General features: G+C 39.1%; 1 protein-coding gene across 5 annotated transcripts in view; it reads left to right on the top strand.

The window, feature by feature from the left end:
- Nucleotides 1-19,226, top strand: part of osbpl3b (oxysterol binding protein-like 3b) — a 43,239-nt gene extending 24,013 nt beyond the window's left edge. For 2 of the 5 annotated variants that reach the window (XM_061718334.1, XM_061718337.1), the window contains 19 exons: nucleotides 141-254; nucleotides 590-754; nucleotides 960-1,083; nucleotides 3,803-3,906; nucleotides 4,132-4,224; nucleotides 4,303-4,462; nucleotides 7,067-7,197; nucleotides 8,215-8,316; nucleotides 9,089-9,226; nucleotides 9,859-9,952; nucleotides 10,060-10,292; nucleotides 11,598-11,735; nucleotides 11,921-11,984; nucleotides 12,081-12,159; nucleotides 12,582-12,726; nucleotides 15,063-15,207; nucleotides 15,294-15,420; nucleotides 16,037-16,159; nucleotides 18,241-19,226. In XM_061718334.1, coding sequence (XP_061574318.1) covers nucleotides 141-254; nucleotides 590-754; nucleotides 960-1,083; nucleotides 3,803-3,906; nucleotides 4,132-4,224; nucleotides 4,303-4,462; nucleotides 7,067-7,197; nucleotides 8,215-8,316; nucleotides 9,089-9,226; nucleotides 9,859-9,952; nucleotides 10,060-10,292; nucleotides 11,598-11,735; nucleotides 11,921-11,984; nucleotides 12,081-12,159; nucleotides 12,582-12,726; nucleotides 15,063-15,207; nucleotides 15,294-15,420; nucleotides 16,037-16,159; nucleotides 18,241-18,337 — 2,376 coding nt within the window. In that variant the 3' untranslated portion in view covers nucleotides 18,338-19,226. The remainder of the gene's footprint in view (nucleotides 1-140; nucleotides 255-589; nucleotides 755-959; nucleotides 1,084-3,802; nucleotides 3,907-4,131; nucleotides 4,225-4,302; nucleotides 4,463-7,066; nucleotides 7,198-8,214; nucleotides 8,317-9,088; nucleotides 9,227-9,858; nucleotides 9,953-10,059; nucleotides 10,293-11,597; nucleotides 11,736-11,920; nucleotides 11,985-12,080; nucleotides 12,160-12,581; nucleotides 12,727-15,062; nucleotides 15,208-15,293; nucleotides 15,421-16,036; nucleotides 16,160-18,240) is intronic. The other 3 variants (XM_061718335.1, XM_061718336.1, XM_061718338.1) reach the window with 3 other exon arrangements.

Genomic DNA, 19,226 nt, shown 5'->3' on the forward strand with positions numbered 1-19,226 from the left:
TACTACGTTACAGTTGTGCAGAAAGTCAGCTCGGCCAACTCCACACGGCCTGTAAAAGGATTATCCTTCCATTTTAAACTGAACGGTATTTGTTTCACGCTTAGTCTAATGCATTTATAATGTTTTATGCTACCTCGCAGATTGAAAAGGGGAAATTGCATGGTTGCATCGACGTGGGCCTCTCTGTCATGGCTGTTAAGAAGAAAGCCAAGTGTATTGATCTTGACGCCGAGGAAAACATCTATCACTTGAAGGTAAACCGCATAGCTAATGAACAAATGGGCTTCTCCCACGAGCCCTGAAATGACGCCAGCATTGAAACGACTTCAGAATTACCCGTAAAATGTACCGTTGGTCGGAAGTGACTAACTAATCATAATGCACTGTTCCTTTGTGTGTGTGTGTGCGTGCGTGCGTGCGTGCGTGCGTGCGTGCGTGCGTGCGTGCGTGCGTGCGTGCGTGTGTGTGTGTGTGTGTGTGTGTGTGTGTGTGTGTGTGTGTGTGTGTGTGTGTGTGTGTGTGTGTTATACCACCTCCTGTACTTTACTTGTCCTCGTGTTGATTCCTGGTTTTGGTCTACGTTCTCCAGATTAAGTCACAGGAACTGTTTGACGAATGGGTTTCCAAGCTGCGCCATCATCGGGTCTATCGGCAAAATGAGATTGCCATTTGCCCTAACGAGAAGTCCTTCTACTACCCCCACTACCCCTCCCCCAAATCCCCCAGCCGGGCAGAGGGAGCCTCCATCAGAAGGGTACTGAGCACTACACAACACACAGTTACGCAGTTCCTGGAAGCTCTCTGTAAAGTAGAGACACAAAATTACATTTCCTTTGTTATTCTTTATTATTTAAAGTAAAGTTATTTAGAGTAGAAAATAAAAATACATTTTTATTTATTTATTTTAAAAGGAAATAAATTGTTGCTGGTGTAACCTTTGCGTCTGTCTGCTACTGCAGTGCATGTCTATACGAAGGCAGTCCACCGTGCATTCTCCTGGAGTCTTCCCTCTGAGCTCCAACAGCCAGGCCAAAGTAGCCGCCTGGCTCCAGTCATCTGACGACATGGACAAATGCTCCAAAGGTGAGACAGTAGAGCTGCCTCCTGTTTTTGTGAGTCTGAAAATGATTTGCAGAGTCCATCTGCTTTCACGTGAATTTAGAGCCCTGCATCACCAGATAAATGTAAAAATGCTAAATTGTTATGTTTAGTTTCCAAGCGCTGATAGGTTGCTATTATAGTTCCTGATTTAGAGAAAACTTACCCTTTAGTTCTTTTGTTGACTGATAGTCTTTAAAATGGATTTTCAGACAAAATATTGTTTTTGTATTGTGTAAGAGGCAGATTCTGGTTGTTCACAAAGTGTCTCCGTATTCTGTTACAGTCTGTAGAGTTACGGCGATAGTTAATTTGCTCCATCTGGAAACAATATCACCATAAATTATGTAATAAGTAGCTTCTCATTTTTTAAATAACTGTGCTGGAAGATACATCTTGTGGTTGTGGAAAAGAGTAAACAAAACAACAACTAAATAAAAAAAAGAAAAGCTCAGTGACTACCTCACGGATTATTAAGTACTGGACGTGAACATTTCCAAGTATTAAATGTGATTTTTTTTTTTAAAAGCACCTTGAAAAAAGGAGAGGTTACTTATATGTTTGGTGAACTCAAGTGGAAGAAAATCAACATTAGAACTCAATGTAAAGTTAAATTGTGATGTTAAGAGCATTTCCACATACACAATGTGAAACGAATGTTTTTGGACTCAACTAACAGTGTAGCTTTGAGAAAAGCTCTTATTATCGAGGCTGATTGGAGGGAAAGGCTTCAGTTTGCTTGGGAGTGTAAAGACTGGGCTTTAGAGCAAATGGAAAAGGATCATGTGTTCTGATGAGTCCAGATTTACCCGGTCCCAGAGTGAATGGTGCATCATGGTAACAAGACCAGAAATGAAATTACACACCCATCATGCCTAGTGCCCACTGTGCAAGTCTGTGGAGGCAGCATTATTAGATATTTTTTCTCCTCCCTGATGGCAGAGGCAGCGATTCATATTCCAAGATGACAATGCCAGGATTCAATGGGCTCGGGATTGTTAAAGAGTGGTTAAGGGGGCATTATATATCATTTTCACACCGAGTTTTTGGAAGATGCTTTACGTAATGTTCTGACTTTTGTCTCATCAGTAGATCTTGATGAAAAATTAACAAAACTGAATGGAAATAAATGTTATGGCATCACATTAACTAACAGAGATGAAGGAAATGTATGGGGACAAATCTAAATGTGGTCCAACAACATGTCAGATACATTTTTTTTTCTTTTTTGTCAGGGGTGCATGTGAGTTATGCTGAGGGTTTGTGCTTTCCTGGTGGATAAAGCTTGATATCCACTCAAGACATTGTGAGACGAGGACCTCTGCTGCCAAGAGGATTGTGAATCATAAATGACGCACGCTTGCTTGCATCTTGAAAAATGCCACTTGGTCTAGTGACATAGCTTGGTATTTTTTCTGTACTCCATTTTAAACACTTATTAGGACACTGGTATATAATTTTCTGGTATATGATAACAGTCTGCAGCTCCCGTCTTGAGTCATCATTCATGCAATCCACAATACACAAACAGTAGACAGCAAGTCCGTGTGGAAAACAGTTTGATGTACTGTTCTGAAAACACTGCGGCATAGTAAATCAAACTTGAGCCCTCAGATTTGAAAAATCTACTGACTTAAACCTTGACAAAAGTTATCTGATGTAATCATGTGGAATTTATAAGATGGCCGCTAAACTCATTGAAACGTCATTGAGACGGTTTGGTAGAAAATTAAATCAGTTAACAAAGATTAAGCCATATATTCTGGACCCATGTCTGCAAATAAAGTTTATATATATAGCTGCTGCAGTTTCCCAGTAGAGACTTTTAAAATGTTTTAAAAGCGTCTGTGCTAAAGGTTTGCTTGTAGCTACAGAAAAGTATCCAGAGAGCATGAGAGAAGAAGGGCAGAGGAAGATTAGCAAGTCCAGTGTTTTTATTTACGCCATGTCTATCTGCCGTCTTCTGTTAGACTGTATGTTAAAGATGGTGTTAATAAACACAGGAAACTGTGGCATACACTGATGCAATGTTTGTCTCTTTCATTATTACTCCATTGATGTGTTATTAACACTTTTCCTGGCTGAGTTAGGAGTTGGGATTTTCTAAACTATAAATCTTTGTAAAAAACCAAAAAAACAAAACACAATCACACAACAGATTGGTTGTACGTCTGTGGTTGATTGCCACTCCTTGCAGCTAAAACATCTGTTAATGGTGTCATTTCTCTGGCTGTGTGTGGAGGTTTAGTCGTGTCAGAGGGCTGAAACCTCGTGTCATTAGACCCTGTACACATCGAACACTTGTCAGATACAGTTGGCACTTGTCGTGACTGTGGTATGATGGGAAATCTTTGTGCCTGATTAGTATAGCTTTCCCCTTCTGTTGAATGGAAATGCTCAAGCCAAGATCAATCATTTGGCAAGAGAAGCAGATCTTTGAGGAATGCCTCTCTGCCGATATCAGCAGGGATAGACTCCAGCCCCTGGCAGCTCTGTATACAATGAAGTGAACATAAAAAACAGATGGATAGATGGATACATCTGTAGGTCTTCACCATGGAGCACTGGAATTACTGACTTCATTACTATGCCAAGGCTTGGTTGTACAGAAAATGGCTGTCGTGTTTGTCTTTGATGGCCAAGCCATTAGGTGAACGTTTTCATTTGACACACCTTTTTTGGACTGTTTTCCTTCTCCGTGTAGACTTGTCAGTATGTGAAGCCAGCTTGCTGGAGTTGAATCACCTTCTTCAGAGCATGGAAGTTCTTCACCGCACCTACTCTGCTCCATCTATCCAGGCACTACAGGTCAGCGCTCCCTTTCTAGTTGCTTTCACTTTTCCAGTAAAAGCTTTAGGTGTAATGACACCAACGCATGATTGCTCATGTTTTTTTTTATGCATCCTAACGTATGTATCTTTTATTATTTTCCATTAAGTTTGTGCCACTAAATGTAGATTTTGTGTAATTTTTATGCCTTTCGCCAGCTGTGAAACTCTCCTGAACATCAATATGTTTCTTAATGTTTACTAGGCTTCTCCATTTGACAGTCCCAAAAAAGATAAACGACTCCCAAGGAAATGGCGCAATAAAAATTACAATAAGGATGTCAAAACTACGCTCCAGGTAGACAGCGTGACAATAAAGTGTGAGGATACTTAATCTTTTGACGGTGAATCTTTTCAACTGCTGCTCTTGCCGCAGGTACCCAGCTGCTTCTCATCTGGCTCTATCCGCCTCCATGCCTCTAACCCCAATCTCTCCACTGCTGCAGTCGGCAGTGAGAAAGCTGACCCCGAATGTCTGGATTGTCCTTTTGATGTAGCAAAGCTGCAGGAAGACTTCTGCCGTGTTGCAGCCAACTGTGAGTGAAAAATATGGATTTATTTATCACTCAGATCATTCAAGGGTTTCTCAAATGAACCAGCAAGAGTGAGTTTTTCTAGTTCTGCAGTCATCTGTAATGCACACCACACCTTCATTCTAATGATTTGCCCTGATGTCATTTCACCTCTCTCTTACTTATTGAGAAGCAAAGGTTTTTTCTAATCTTTTGTGATTATGAGATTGGTGCATCTAGTCTAATAAACATCAATTTATTCTGTCTTTTAATGGTTACACCCAAAACTATCTACATCTCCCAAATGTTGATATGCTATAGTGAATGTTTATTTTGGCAATGCTTCACTTCTGGTTTGAACTGACAAATAATTGAAAAAAGGATGTTAAAATGTTGTGTTAGACCATAAATTACATTTTTAACTGCAGGTATTAAACATACCCTCTCTAAGCAATCAGTGGCAAAGTATTTGCCAACAATGAAACATTGCTTATGAGCTAAGAGCTCCCTTTTTGTGACAATCTCGGCCATTAAAGGAGCCGTCTGTAAGAAATGTCCAAAACTGGTACTGCAGTCACTTTCAAAATATTGTTGAGCGGCGTGTACCCTCCCCCTCCTCCCCCCGACCAGAGGTTGCCAGGTAGGCTGCAGAATGCAGCAGGAACGTAGGCTGCCATAGCTGCGATAATTAGAGCCGAGCTGGCAACCCGGATGCCGAAACAATACTGACTTGGTGATTGGGAGATAGGTGGAGGGTGGAGCTTCAGGCCAAAACAAAAAATGACAACATAAACATCAGTTGAGGGCTGCAACTCCTCTTTTTAAACTGGAATATCCTGGTTTGAGTGCTGTTGTCAGTGACATAAGTATTTGAAATGAACATGATTTTTAAATGTCTGTTGACATATCGGGGTCATTTTATGATTCGTTTTATTATTGCTCTTACATACAGCTCCTTTAAGGTTAGAATGACTTCTCTGTCATCACTCGGTCTTTACTGTAGTTCATGCCACAGATTCTTTGTTTGTATTCAGGTCCAAACTCTTCAAGTTTTTCTGTAGGCTGTTTCCAAAATGTGACCGGAAAAAAACAAAAACAAATAAACATTTAACTCCTTACAGTCCTTGCTGGACTATGGGGAGGTTTTTTTCTTTAGATTTAGTGCTTCTTATTCCTTTTACCATGTGAAGTCACACCCATGTATAATAAAATAATACCAATCATTTTAATTTCATCTGTCAAAAGAAATTGTTTGAAAAAAGTTGTTCTCTTAGTCAAAGTCAACTTCTCCACCAACTTTTTTAGGTTTTTGTGTTTGTGTTGAAGAAGTGAGTGTCTCGGTGGGCGTCTGAAGAGATCAGCTTTGAGTCGTGTCTTCTGAAGTTGGTACTTGAATTTAAGTTTCATGAGTTTCATTACAGCTGACTAGTGGTCTGAAACCTTTCTGGCAGGGCTGTGCAATTAATCAAATATAATATACCACATGCTCTATCTTGCTTTTAAATGATGTGCACATTTTAAACATAAATTAATGTCGGGAACGGGTGACCGATTCCCAAGTAATGTTGAGGTCACACTGCTATTTCTGACCAAAAGCATTTAAGAGGCTACTTGAGCATAGTTGTGATTCTACTGTTGACCAAAGTAGTCATGATTATGATTTTTTCATATATATATGTATATATAATTGTGCAGCCGTATTCTATGAGGATACGCAGGTTCTTTTTTATTTATTTTTTTTTTTTGATAAAAACTGTTTGATTGCTCGAGTGGCAAATAAATGTTTTACCACTTATCACTGAGATAGAGCATGAATAATGTTGGACACACTCAAAATTGAAAAAAGATAGAGTAATAAAGATATCACAGTTATGTGATTATATAATGTTATTATTGAAAAATTGTCACTTAACATCAGTTGAAGCTGAAAAAACAAACTGTTGATTAAATAATAACATATTTGATGTGAAAGCCTTGGCTGTAATAGAGGGAAATCAATTTTTGTCCATGCCAAAATTTTATAAGTTCTTCCTTTGCCCATGAACTAACATCCTACCCAGATTCATAAAATTCAGTTTGGCAGTTTTCATGTACAGTAATGGAAAAAAAGTAATTAGGAAAACTGCATCAGTCATAACCTTCATTACAGAGATGATGAGTCAATTTTTGGCATGGTTCTGAGTCATTTCAGGCCTAAATGTTTATATATTCAACTACCTGGTCATTTACATGAAATAATGAGGGTAAATTTGTTCTACAGTGTTAAATCAATCTGTCTAGAGAACAGCTCTCATTTCTGCTTGCATTTCACTTGTTAAATCTATGCATAATTTATACATGTGTAATGGACTCAATTCTATCCGGTGATCCATTATTAACGCGTGTGCGTCTCAATCATGTACTGTAGCCTCCAAAGCTGTGACAGTGAAGTGCTGGTGAAGTTTGACTTATAAGACTAAGAATGTGTCTTGTTTACCAAGGAGATAATCAAATGTTCATGATGTATTAGTAGCATGGGGTGACAGGCTGTCACAGTTTGTTCTGTACATACACGCTATGTTGCTTTGATAATTCTCTTAGATGAATACAAACTGATTTGCAGCTATTGCTCTCCTCTTGTTCCTTCAGTGCATGCAACCATGAAGTCAGTGCTGAATTCACTAACATCTGAGAGGGAGAGATTAAAACAGTGTCTGGATTACGAATCATGTCCCCCTACGTCACCGCGAGTTGTCAATTTGAAGAACACACTGGCAGCGGTATGTGAGGCAAGACACACTCAAACACAGAGAAATGCTTTCAGTCAGTAAAGGTGGGGTATCCTCTCAGATGCCATGTCCTCCCACACCTCTTGTCAGACGTGACACACTGATGAGCCTTTTAGAGGGATTACAGGCTCCCGGTGTGACGCCTGCCCACCTGAATCAACAGTCATGTTTCCCGTGGTTGCAGCCTCCCACCCAGAGAATTTTTACATTTACTGCCTTTGGTTGCACACGTTCATTGTCATGTAGTCAGCACGGAAATGTGTCGGCGTAGAGAGCAAACAAGTTCGAATGTGACTAAAGTGCATTTTGCCACATTACAATGATGGCACTCTCTACGCCAGCACTTCCTCCTCATCACTCTGTCTGCCTTTTAAGCCTCATACTTTGAAGGGGAACAGCTCACGTATCTCAGATTTAAAGATGGAAAGGCAATGAAGGTATTTGTTGCTAGGGTAGTGTATTAAATAGGGGTGTAACGATACACTAATCTCACGATACGGTACGATACACGATATTGAGGTCACGATAACGATACGATATTATAGCAGTATTTTTTTAACAACCTTGCATGAGGAACATATGACTGGAAAAAATTGTCTTTTATTTGAAAGAGCAAAATATAAAACAATGCTGTGCATTTGCCCTATTGTTACAGTTTGTAATGCTTTATAACTGTTTAAGTTTTAAAGAGAAAGCCAGGCCAACCATTTTCCACAAACTGAACTAAAAGTAAATGTCAGGTTTGCATTATGCATCTTCAGTTTCACACAAGTACAAATATTTAGCCACAAACTGAATAGTTTCTTTCATGTATGATTTGACTTTTTTCTTTTTTCGGATGCGCGTTACTAGTCAACACAATATATTAATATTAATATTCCAATATCGCGATACACTTTGTCACCTCCACGACATGTATTGTGACGTTTTTGTATCACGAAATTTTGTGGCACGATATATTGTTACACCCCTAGTATTAAACAATGTTTACCCTGGCTATTTTTCCAGACTTTAACCCAAAACTCGGAGCTGAGAGAGCGCCTGAACAAGATTCATGCTGAATCCCACATCACAGAGCCCACACTAATAAATCTCTCTGCCCCTGTGCAGGTGGGTGCAGGAATCCAGTCACTTTGTTTCCCCCACCCCAGCATGATGATTTTTACTATCTTTGTCTTTATTTTCATCCCACTGTCTAGAATTTGCCATAGAGCGGGTAAACGTTGCCCTTGCAATCAAATTCAACAAATGTAAATTAAACACACACACATAAATTAAATATTAAATTAAAATTGCATTTCTATTCTATTGGCATAAATCTCTTAGTTTGACATGTCTCACAGGAAGACCTTCACCTACTTGACACTTTATCACCTTCACTGAACAAGGAATTGGTGACCAGACAGTGAGCTCATCTGCTTAATTGTGTCCCTGGAAATTCTTATCCTTATTAATCGCTTTTAGATATGACAGCGCTTAGATGTCTATGCTCACTTCCATGTATAGGAAAAATTCAATAATGTTTGCAACTGGTTGCATGTTTGTATGCTCGTTCTTTCTTTTTTTTCAATGATATAGTATGCACTTTGTTATAATATATTTCTATGAAACTGTCTGTGAATTGTTTCTGATTTATTCCAACTAAAATAAAGAAATATAGTGCATGATTAGACTAATATACTATCTACCATTTTAAAGTGATTATCGTCCCCTTGTGATATACTGTGTTATGAAACACTTCACCTGTAAATGGCACAGCAGATGTGCGTACTTACACACCTGATGGTGATTGCATTATCCCCTGAATGAAACCATAATTGCCAGTTATGATGTAGCCTCTTTCTTGCTGTTTTTATAGCTTGTGAGTATTGATGTCTTTCAGAAACAGGACTCTGTGGAAGACTCCCATCCTCTGGTACACCAAGTCTCCAATGAGAGCAGAGCTTCAATTGCTGAGTCGTTGTCTGAGTTTTTTGATGCACAGGAAGTTCTGTTGTCTGCTAGTTCCTCTGAAAATGAGGTGAGATAAACTGCTCTCATCGACTGATGTAACGGTGGATCAATAACTCTGATGCTACTGATGGCCAGAGCTAAACATAAAAATTATGATTACTGTGAATTTTTGTCATTTTTCCTTTTTACAACAGACAAGAACAGCTGTGAGATATTCATTGTCTATATCAGCCAAGATTACGTCAATTCTGCCTTTGTATCTGAAATATGTTTTACATTTTAAGTCTTTACGATAAGACAGCAGCGCAGCGCTGCAGAGAGAAGCTTGATCTTGTATTGAACATCAAAACATTTCAAAGTCCTAAATCCTAAGTTTTAATCTTATTTTTACCTGTTTCAAGAAACAACATTGCTATCTATTCCTTCATTCTTTTCCCTGTGCGGTGTACATGCTGCACATCTGATGACATGGCAGTTCAAGCGGAAGCAATATGGAAATAGATGTTAATTACTTTAATCTAAAAATAAAGCAAGCCGAGGTGCAACTTCGTCACTAGGTGTCCAGAGAAGCGTCATATCCTGCTCATTAAAACCTTTTTTCTGATGTGACAGGGTGTTGAAATAGAAGTGGCCAGCCCCTTTCTGCAAGGTGCATTAACACAATTTGCACAATTTGAACATGTCATTTTTCTTCTTTAGGTGTCAGAAGACGACTCAAACATTAGTGACATTAGTGACAACATTTCCATTGACAATTTCAGTAATGAAATGGAAAGTGAAAGACCAAATTCAGGTAAACTGAATACAACACTGGCCATGTTGTCCTTGAGTTATATCATATCTTACACTAACTACATTTAATCTGTGCCCTTCTACATTTTCTCTCCACACGTTCTGCAGAAGGCGCTGCCCTTTGTCAGCGTAGGTCCTGCCTGCCCTCTCCCAGCCCAAACAACAGCACCATCAGTCTGTGGAACATCCTAAGGAACAACATCGGCAAGGACCTGTCCAAGGTGGCGATGCCTGTGCATCTTAATGAGCCACTGAACACCCTGCAGAGACTGTGTGAGGAGCTGGAGTACAGTGAGCTGTTAGACAGGGCCGCTAACACACAGGACCCTTTGCAGCGTATGGTGAGACGCCACCATTCTGTTCGCTGTTGAATCATTATTTCTTTCTTCACCCATTTATTGCCACATAAGATGTAAACAGATGCTGTTGGGTTTTTTTCTTTTCGCTGTCTGGCTGTGTGAGGCATCTAAATTAAAACATAAGAGGGCTATTTTAAGACTTCTATGCAAATAGGAAAAAAATATATAAAGATGCTATTTTTAAAATGCGCAAGAGTTTCTTTCAAGTAATTCCATGTCGCATTTAGATCAAACTTGGTCATGGTAGTAGTCTTAAAACACACAACATATTAAAATGTAACATACTGAAAGCCAGAGCTGAACTTTGGGATCTACTATGTTGCTGTGGCTTGATTGTATTCCTCTGTCCCAAGTCCCTTTGGAAATGTCCGCTAAATGCAATGTAATATTAGTAATTAATCCTTACACAAACAATTTAAGTAGAGTCAATTAATCCATTTAACAATTTCCTCTAATCAGTTTGTCATTGACCTGTCACGGGTGAACCCCTGCCTCTCGCCTATAATGAGCTGGGATACGCTTCAGCAGACCCCCGTGACCCTGCAAATCCTTAAATTAAATTAATCAGTCTGTTAGTCTCAACTTCATCTCATACAGCTACCAATAAGAAAACATGCATTTATTTCCCAGAATTAGTGAACTGCAGAGCCAATGTTAGCAGAATAAACCTCCAAATAAATGATGCATTTAATCATACCTTTATTATCAAACAAGATCTAAGCAGATAGAAGTGATTGTCAGGCATATTTCAGATGTGGAGGAAACTCTGATCCAACTAACTGATTTTCTACAATAAGAGCACAAAATGTACTGTTTGAGGTTTACATTTGCATGAACTAGCTTTAGGGGATTTTCTCTTTTGAATTTTTGCCATTTTTATATGGGAGCAGTATAAATCAAGCCTTTGGTGTCACATTTAAAAAATACAATAGGGAGGTATATAGACAAGAAAATGTGTACACAGTTACAGAGCAAATACAGACAACTTGATTTATTCCAAACGGGGGGTTTATACAGGAGGCTGCCGTAAAGCAACAGATAAATGAGTAAACTGAGAGAGAAAAAGAAAAAAATCCTTAAAGAAAATCTATGTTTACGTAAACTCAATGGATATTGTGAAAAGGTGTAAAAAGTTATCCACAAGCAACTTCTGCGGAGCATAAATAATTTAATTTTCCTATAAAATAAATGATGTGTTACAGACAGTTGAGTGTCACCGTCACAGTCCTGATCGTGTGATAAAAATGATGCATCGAGTGTTAACTGTTCTGGTTCTTTGTTTCGTAGATGTACATAGCCACTTTTGTTGTATCAGGCTATGCATCCAGCTACTACAGAACTGGAGGAAAACCCTTTAATCCTGTTCTAGGAGAGTCGTATGAATGTGACCGATCGGACAAAGGCTTTCGCTTTGTCGCAGAGCAGGTATGCATGACTCATATAGTGTCCACCATCATAGATTTAAACTGATGAGACTGCGCTCGCTCACACTGTTCTTAGTGACTGTATGACCTTATAACTTTAATCTTATTGGGTCTTTACAAATCCACACAACGCGTAATTGCCTTTGACATTTGAAGCATACTATTTATTCCCATCTGCAATGTCAGGTCAGCCATCATCCACCAATCTCAGCCTGCCATGCAGAGTCCAAAAACTTCGTCTTCTGGCAAGGTACTGGGGTATTGGTATTTTCATCCTTATCTGTAGACATTTCAACGGTAGCTTGCTGCCCAGAATCAATGTTCATTTGTACAATTGCTTTTGTAGATGTGAGGTGTAAGAACAAATTCTGGGGAAAGTCAATGGAGATCGTCCCCGTGGGAAGCACTCATGTGACTCTGCCAGGGTGAGTATCTCTGGCCTCATTGTTACAGCAATGCAGTGACCCGCTCCCTCCTCCCTGGAATCATCCTTGTCAAGAAACTTGTGCAGTATGTCTCAGTGCAGTTCTGGCCTAGTATTTTTCCACTCGCCTCCTGTTCTATTTTCACCTGGAACACTAACAGCGGCACAGCTGTCATTTAGATTAATTTTTAGACCTGTATTCCATTTTTCTAAAGACAGGATTCAGGTCCAAACATACAAAAACAGATATTTTCCAGCAAGAAACATTTACACTTAAAAGATACTTTCGTCAAATAAACACTTAAAAGATGTAAAGCTACTATGAGTAATACATGTGCCTTTGTGCAAACCGATAACCTCTGTTTGGCTGCTGCACCCAAGAGACTAAAAACAATGACAATAATATCTAATTCTCCATCCCAGATTCGGAGACCACTATGAATGGAACAAGGTGACATCCTGCATCCACAATATTCTCAGCGGGCAGCTCTGGATTGAGCATTATGGAGAAGTTTCCATCAAAAACCACAGCAGGGATATATGTCAATGCAAGATTAATTTTGTCAAGGTAGGCAAAAACGTAAAAGCACATGAAGAAGCACTTTTTTATTATTACTTTCTTGTGAATGTGTAATAAAAGGTTGATTTCCACAAGTTAAGATACCTTTTATGTGTGTAACTTATGGAATTGGATATCACACAGACCATAGTTTGATGTCCGAGTTGGGTTTTTTTTCTGCAAAATTAATTTTCAGTGGGTTGTCAAGTACTAATTACTTTTTTATGAACAGCTGACATGTTTTCCCAGCATGTTGAACAATACAGAGAAATGATGATGAAATAAATATGTCAGTTGACATTTATTGGCATAATAAAGCATAATTGGGAGTATGGACACCTGCATCAAGGTTTCGCTCACTCTTGCAGAACTTGGCAGAGACTGCAAGGAGAAACAGTAGGCCTCTTCTGAGATCTGTCATACAGCTTTGCCCTTCTACTCAAATGTATTTTAAACACAAATTACATTTGATAACCATTGAAGCATGTTATTATTTTCTGAGAGACCAAAAAACGAATCTAGCAAAGAGCAAATCAGTGTCACACTGCAACACAACAGACTCAAATACTTACGGTACTTTCCCTTCTACATGTCTGTAGTTTTCACTATTTGCTCATTCCTTAGTCTTTTATTAAAGTTTTTGGATGACACTGGTAAGTCATTGTTGATTGCATTGACTAAATTACACCTTTGTTTATGTACTTTTTTTTCAATGGCTGCATCTGATACTGCTCACTGATGATACGTTCAACAGCAACGGTAGAATCCATCCTGTTACCAGGAAAGACTTAGAGAAGAAGTTGGATTTCCTCCTCAGAAAATTAAACATGGACAAAGCACTTCTAGAGCGTTATAAGATAATTTCAGTATTTGTTAAAATGATTTATGCAACTGCAGATGTGAATTTTCCATTATTTATATACCAAAATAGAAGAGTAAAAGACTTCCCATTTCCAAACAAATACAGCATGCCTTTAGACTGTTTGTTGAGATGAAGATGTGAAGAAAAAGATCATTCTCCTCTGAGCTGGTACTGTGACTTACCCTGAATCACAAGAAAAGGAAAGCGGGCACAAGAAGAGTTCTTTTTCATCACTACACATAAACACAAAGACAATTTAAGGTAATTTTGCATTTGAAATTGATGTATTGTTCCATTAATCAGTTTACCTTTTACTGTCACTATAATCTAGTAATAACAGTAAAGTGAAGACATTTTAGGAGTTTAAATACTTTGGCTCAAATGTTCAGAGCAATGAGCAGTGTGGAAAAGATGTGCAGAAGAGAGTGTGGGCAGGGTGGAGTACCTGGAGAAAAGTGTCTGGAGTTATCTGAGATATAAAAGTAGCAGCAAGAGTAAAGGGAAACGTTAACACGGCTGTAGTGAGACCAAAGGATAGGGAACATGTCTGGAGGTGGCAGAGCTGAAGATGTTGAGATTTTCTTTGTGAATGATTAGGGGGAAGGATTAAGAAGAGCTGTGTGGCCACGGGGAGGGAAGTCTGGGCTTCCATGCTTGGATTACTGCCGCCGCGACTCCACTCCAGTTCAGTGGTGCAAGATTGATGGATGTGTTAGACGTCGTAGCAAAGTTGAGATGTCTGGGAGATAATATGCGGGTGGTTAGATTGAGCTGGGTTTGACACAGAAAGAAGAAAAGTAGTGGCCACATTGGTGGAAGGATTTTGGAGATGGATCTGCCAGGAGGGAGAAAAGGAGAGGAGACTTCTGGATGTGGTGAAAGGGAACATGCAGTTGGTTGGTGTGACAAAGATGATCCACTGTGGCAACTGTCTTAAAAACAACTTTATCAAATATGTATAGGCCATAATCTTTAAATATACTGGATCTTTTATAATCATATGCTTCTATATCAGCATGTGGTTGTGGTGGAAATAATATCCCTCTTTATCGCACTCGAGGGGTTATGTAATGAATGTATATCAGTATGCTAAATACTACTTTTCTCTTCATTAGATGGTACACTATCTATAATGATAGGGCTCTTCACCTGCACTCCAGCAAGAACTCTGACAGGCTTTCAGCTTTTGATGTATGGAAGTCTGCACTGAGGAAGAGAGTGCTGAGATTATTTGCTGTAATGTTTGCCACTTGAAAGACCTCCTAAAGCTGTGCAGATATAAAGTCGAGACATGTCAGACCTCATTATGCTTTGTCATATCTGATCCCATGCACCAGCCCTGCAGCACATGCTGCACTGGGGATCAGGACTGTTTATGCAACAGCTACATCTGCTGCCTCCAAGAGGACATGCTCGTGGTCGGTGCTTTGTCCTGCATACTCCACATCCACCGTCTACTAATTCTGTTCTGTGTTTTTCACAGGCCAAATATTGGAATTCAAGTGTGAATGAGGTGGAAGGAACGATTACAGATAATAAAGGAAAGGTTGTCCACAGGCTCTTTGGAAAGTGGCATGAAGCTATTTTCTGTGGAGACCCACCATCAGCTACATGCATCTGGAGAGCAAGTAAAGTGTCTTTCACACGTCAGTCAGCTTTTCTGTTATGTGTTTTTGTCATCACGTCTGATGAGCTTGTTGTTACCTCGGTATAGATGCGATGCCAGTCAACCATGAGCAGTACTATGGTTTTACAAAGTTTGCAATTGAGCTGAATGAATTGGAGCCATCTCTGAAACTACTGCTACCGCCTACAGACACCCGATATCGAGTGGACCAAAGGTGAGCAGAACATTTTAAATCCCATTAGTGTATTTATGCACATTAGCTGATTGGTTATTCTTAGCTTCCCATCATAACTTTTCTTTACTTGTGCAAAGTGCATTTGTTGAATAGGTGTAAAAATTTTAGATAAATGGGACTGGCAGCTGTCATTTCTTCTAAACTCTGTCAGGTAATATGCCTTTAATATTCTGACTTTGTGAATATAACAAAATCTTGGCAGTCTTAAAAATAATGCACCTTTCTTTTTCTCATCTTCTTCTTGATCAAAACAGTCCAGATAAAGCTTTGTTAAAAATAGAAAAACAAGTGCAGACCCTTTCAGATCCATCACACTGATTTCAGCTTGCATTTTAAAGGTTTTACAGTCTGAAAACACTTCTTTCCTGAGGCAGCACAGGAAAAAAAACTCACGATGTAGTTGTCAAAAGTAAAATAAAATGAAAAAATGATGCAGCTTTTACTGTCACCCTTCACATCATGAGTTATCTGTGCTTCTATTATAAATGACTGTCCTACAATCATTACTCACAACCATGAATGAAGATTAAGTGTGAATATTGAACATTCATATTTAACAATGTTTGCATAATGGATGTGTCTGTCTCGCTGGCAGACTGCTGGAGGACGGGGACTTGGAGGCTGCGGAGGAACAAAAGCAGAGAATTGAACAGCTGCAGAGAGACAGACGGAGAGTCCTGCAGGAAAACAGCGTATCACATCAGCCTAAATTCTTCAGGTAGCCTCAATAACTATGCTTACAGAGCAGCTTTTCAGAGCAGTTCAGTTTTTCCACTTTTTGTTTTTTGTTTACCTCGAAATTAACAAAGTTAACTTTTTGCAACCACTTTGTGTCATTTGTCATTTGTCATTGTATCCACAATGACAGGTAAAAACAAAATTCATGTTCTGATCAGTATTCCTTCTGCTACTTGACTTGAGTGCGTTTGTGAATTCACTGAGCCTACTTAAGAAGGCAAACACATGTCTACAACAGGCCTCACAGGTGTTGCTGTGATGAATATGGTCTAGGATGGGAAGGATTTTAACCACCAACAGACGTGTAGACACGACTGTCCATCTAAACTGAGTAATTAAGGATGTAAGGATGAAGGTCAGACACCAATCAGCAACATTAAGATAAGATAATCCTTTATTTTCTCCCTCAGTGGGGAAACTCACTTTGTTGGCAGCAATACACTTAACACACACATACAGGGGAGGGGTAAAAAAGGTAAAAAGTAAAAAATATATATAATTACAAAGTATGAACAGTATATACAGTACACTGAAAAAAAAAGTGCAAAAAAAGCAGGTACCTATATTCACTATTTACGTTGAAAAGACTATTTTCTGATTTTTTTTCAGGGCTGTGTGGGTAAAAAGAAATCAAACTGTCAATGTAAATATTCAGATCTGTTCAGTTATGTCACAATGTACTCCTAGATTGATTTTGAAATACACCTGATATGTGGCTGGTGCCGATAGGGGTCCTGGCCCGTCACCACAGGTTCCCTGGCTGTCTTCTTCCGCAGTCACGGGGGCTCCACCCGGGGCTTCCCTCTGTGGCCAGCTGGGCTTGCTGGCGAGGGATTTCCTCCTTTCCCTCTTATGATCCCCAAGGGGGCTGCTGCTTGTCTAGGCCCGGGCTTTTTCCTCGACTGCCTTTAGTCTCTCAGGTAGTGCGTTAGTGCCCCCCCCCCCTCCTCCACTCTTAGTGCAGTTCAGCTAAAGCCCTGTTACACACAGACATACACACTTGCTCATTCACTTACAGGCCTACTCCACAGTTTGGAGGACAAATAACTGTATTGGTCTTGATTTTAAAGACCTGGGATGGTTGCTGTTTTTGCCTCTGTCTGTTCTTTGCTTGTTTTTCTCTCTCTTTCAGATTCCCAATGTTTGCGCGCCCGTTGTGTGTTTTCTTATCTTTCAGATTTGCAGCACAGCAATTATGATCTTCAATTTATATTTTAGATTGAACTATACAACCACAGTTGGCCTACAGTCAAACATGGGGAAAATAGCAGTATTGGTTAGATGTTTTTCTGCAACTGGGTCTGCAGGACTAGTCAGGATAGAGAACTGTGGATACAAAAGAGCAGACAGCAATCCTGAGTGTTTAACCTTTCTCAGACTGTCAAGGGAAATGTTTGACATCACAACAAGAAAACTAGTGAAAACAAAACCCCTCCTATGAAAGCATCTTTGAAGGGTGATGCTTGAGTACTTAGGGGCGTTATTTTTGTACAAACTGGTTAGGTAGAAAACATAAGCTGAAGCTATTAAAATTAATAAAACATAACAAAGTATTAAACATTTGGCAGGTTTTTGATGATTTGCATTTCCTCTTTAAGAAAAATAAATACATTCACTATGTGATGGAAAATTTTGCCTCGACAGCTTGATTAAACCAAAACTGCTGAGGAGTGCAGACTAATACTCTGCCCCAAAAAGATTAACATTGACCTTAACAATGATTTGTTTACCAAAATAGTAAGAAGGAATCATCATTTATGCCTTAAAATCATTGTGCTTCCTTTGTTTCATTGTCATTCTTCGAGATGCCTGATGTACAGTATGTTCTGACCCTATTGAATGTAACTGCTTCATTAAATCTACTGAAATCTGGCTCATCTCTCAAGTCTTCTTCTTGGTAACTCAGAGGATCTCAGTTTCAGTGTAGATATTTACTTAGTTGGAAAGAACATATTAAAGAGAACTTAATAGGTTTTTCCACAAACCACTATACCGCAGCAGCAGCCACCTGTACCAGAACTGTGTCATCTTATTCACTTGATTTGTTGGGTTTCTCCACAGGAAATCAGAGGACGATGCCTGGGTGAGCAACAACACTTACTGGGACCTGAGGAAGGAACCCGGCTTTGCCAACATGGATATTTCAGCATTGTGGTGACTCCTGAGCTGCAGATTGCCACAGTTCAACACACACAGCCTTTATTGTGATCCAGGCTGGTTCTGGTTCTGGTTCTGGTGATGTCTGTACAACAGCTCCATCATCCACATCTGATCCAACTTCTGTACTGCAATTCATCTGAGTTATTGCCTTAATAACAAGTGCTTATACAGTAAATGTAGTGTAAACATGTTCCAGCATGTTTTCAGAATGTTGATCAGTTTTGGCTTTTTTTTTTCTACCTTATTCCCAACTATAAAAGACGATAAATCATTTTCATAATTAATCTGTAGGAGCTTGAAATGTCCCAAACAACTCTTCACTTAAGCTTTTGTCTTATCATGGACATTCTCTACCTCCGAGATAAACTAGTCTTGATAAGCCACTGAATGAGTGTACACGTCCAATATTTATTCAGAATTGCCTGATGCCTTACTAGTTGTCCTAGCATTACTTAATTTAATTTTGTTGCCTAAAATATATGTTTTGTAAAGATAAGCAACAACTGTTTAAATAATATTTATATCCTCACTGTGTTGAGCTTATCTTTGTGTCTCACAACAGTAATTACTGCTTTTTCTTTCTTTTTAGTAACGAATGTGTGAACGGTTGTGCAAATATATGAACAATTATCACTTTAAGTCTTTAATCTCTTTTCCACTTTATCTGTTGAACCATCTGGACTTTGGGACCAAACATGTCCAAAAGTGTGCCACATAAGATCAAATAAAATATGACTCTTTCTTTTATGTTCTCTTTGTTGAGTTTTTTTATGAATCATTTCAATGTAATCATCTGTAGGTTTTCCATTTATCTCAGGTGCTTATCGTTTGATATAAATGTTAGTTGAAGGTAGAATAAAAGTAATGATCGAGTCATCGCCTTGTTT

This window comes from Cololabis saira, chromosome 3 (assembly GCF_033807715.1).
Source record: "Cololabis saira isolate AMF1-May2022 chromosome 3, fColSai1.1, whole genome shotgun sequence".
In the NCBI taxonomy this organism is placed as follows: domain Eukaryota; kingdom Metazoa; phylum Chordata; class Actinopteri; order Beloniformes; family Belonidae; genus Cololabis; species Cololabis saira.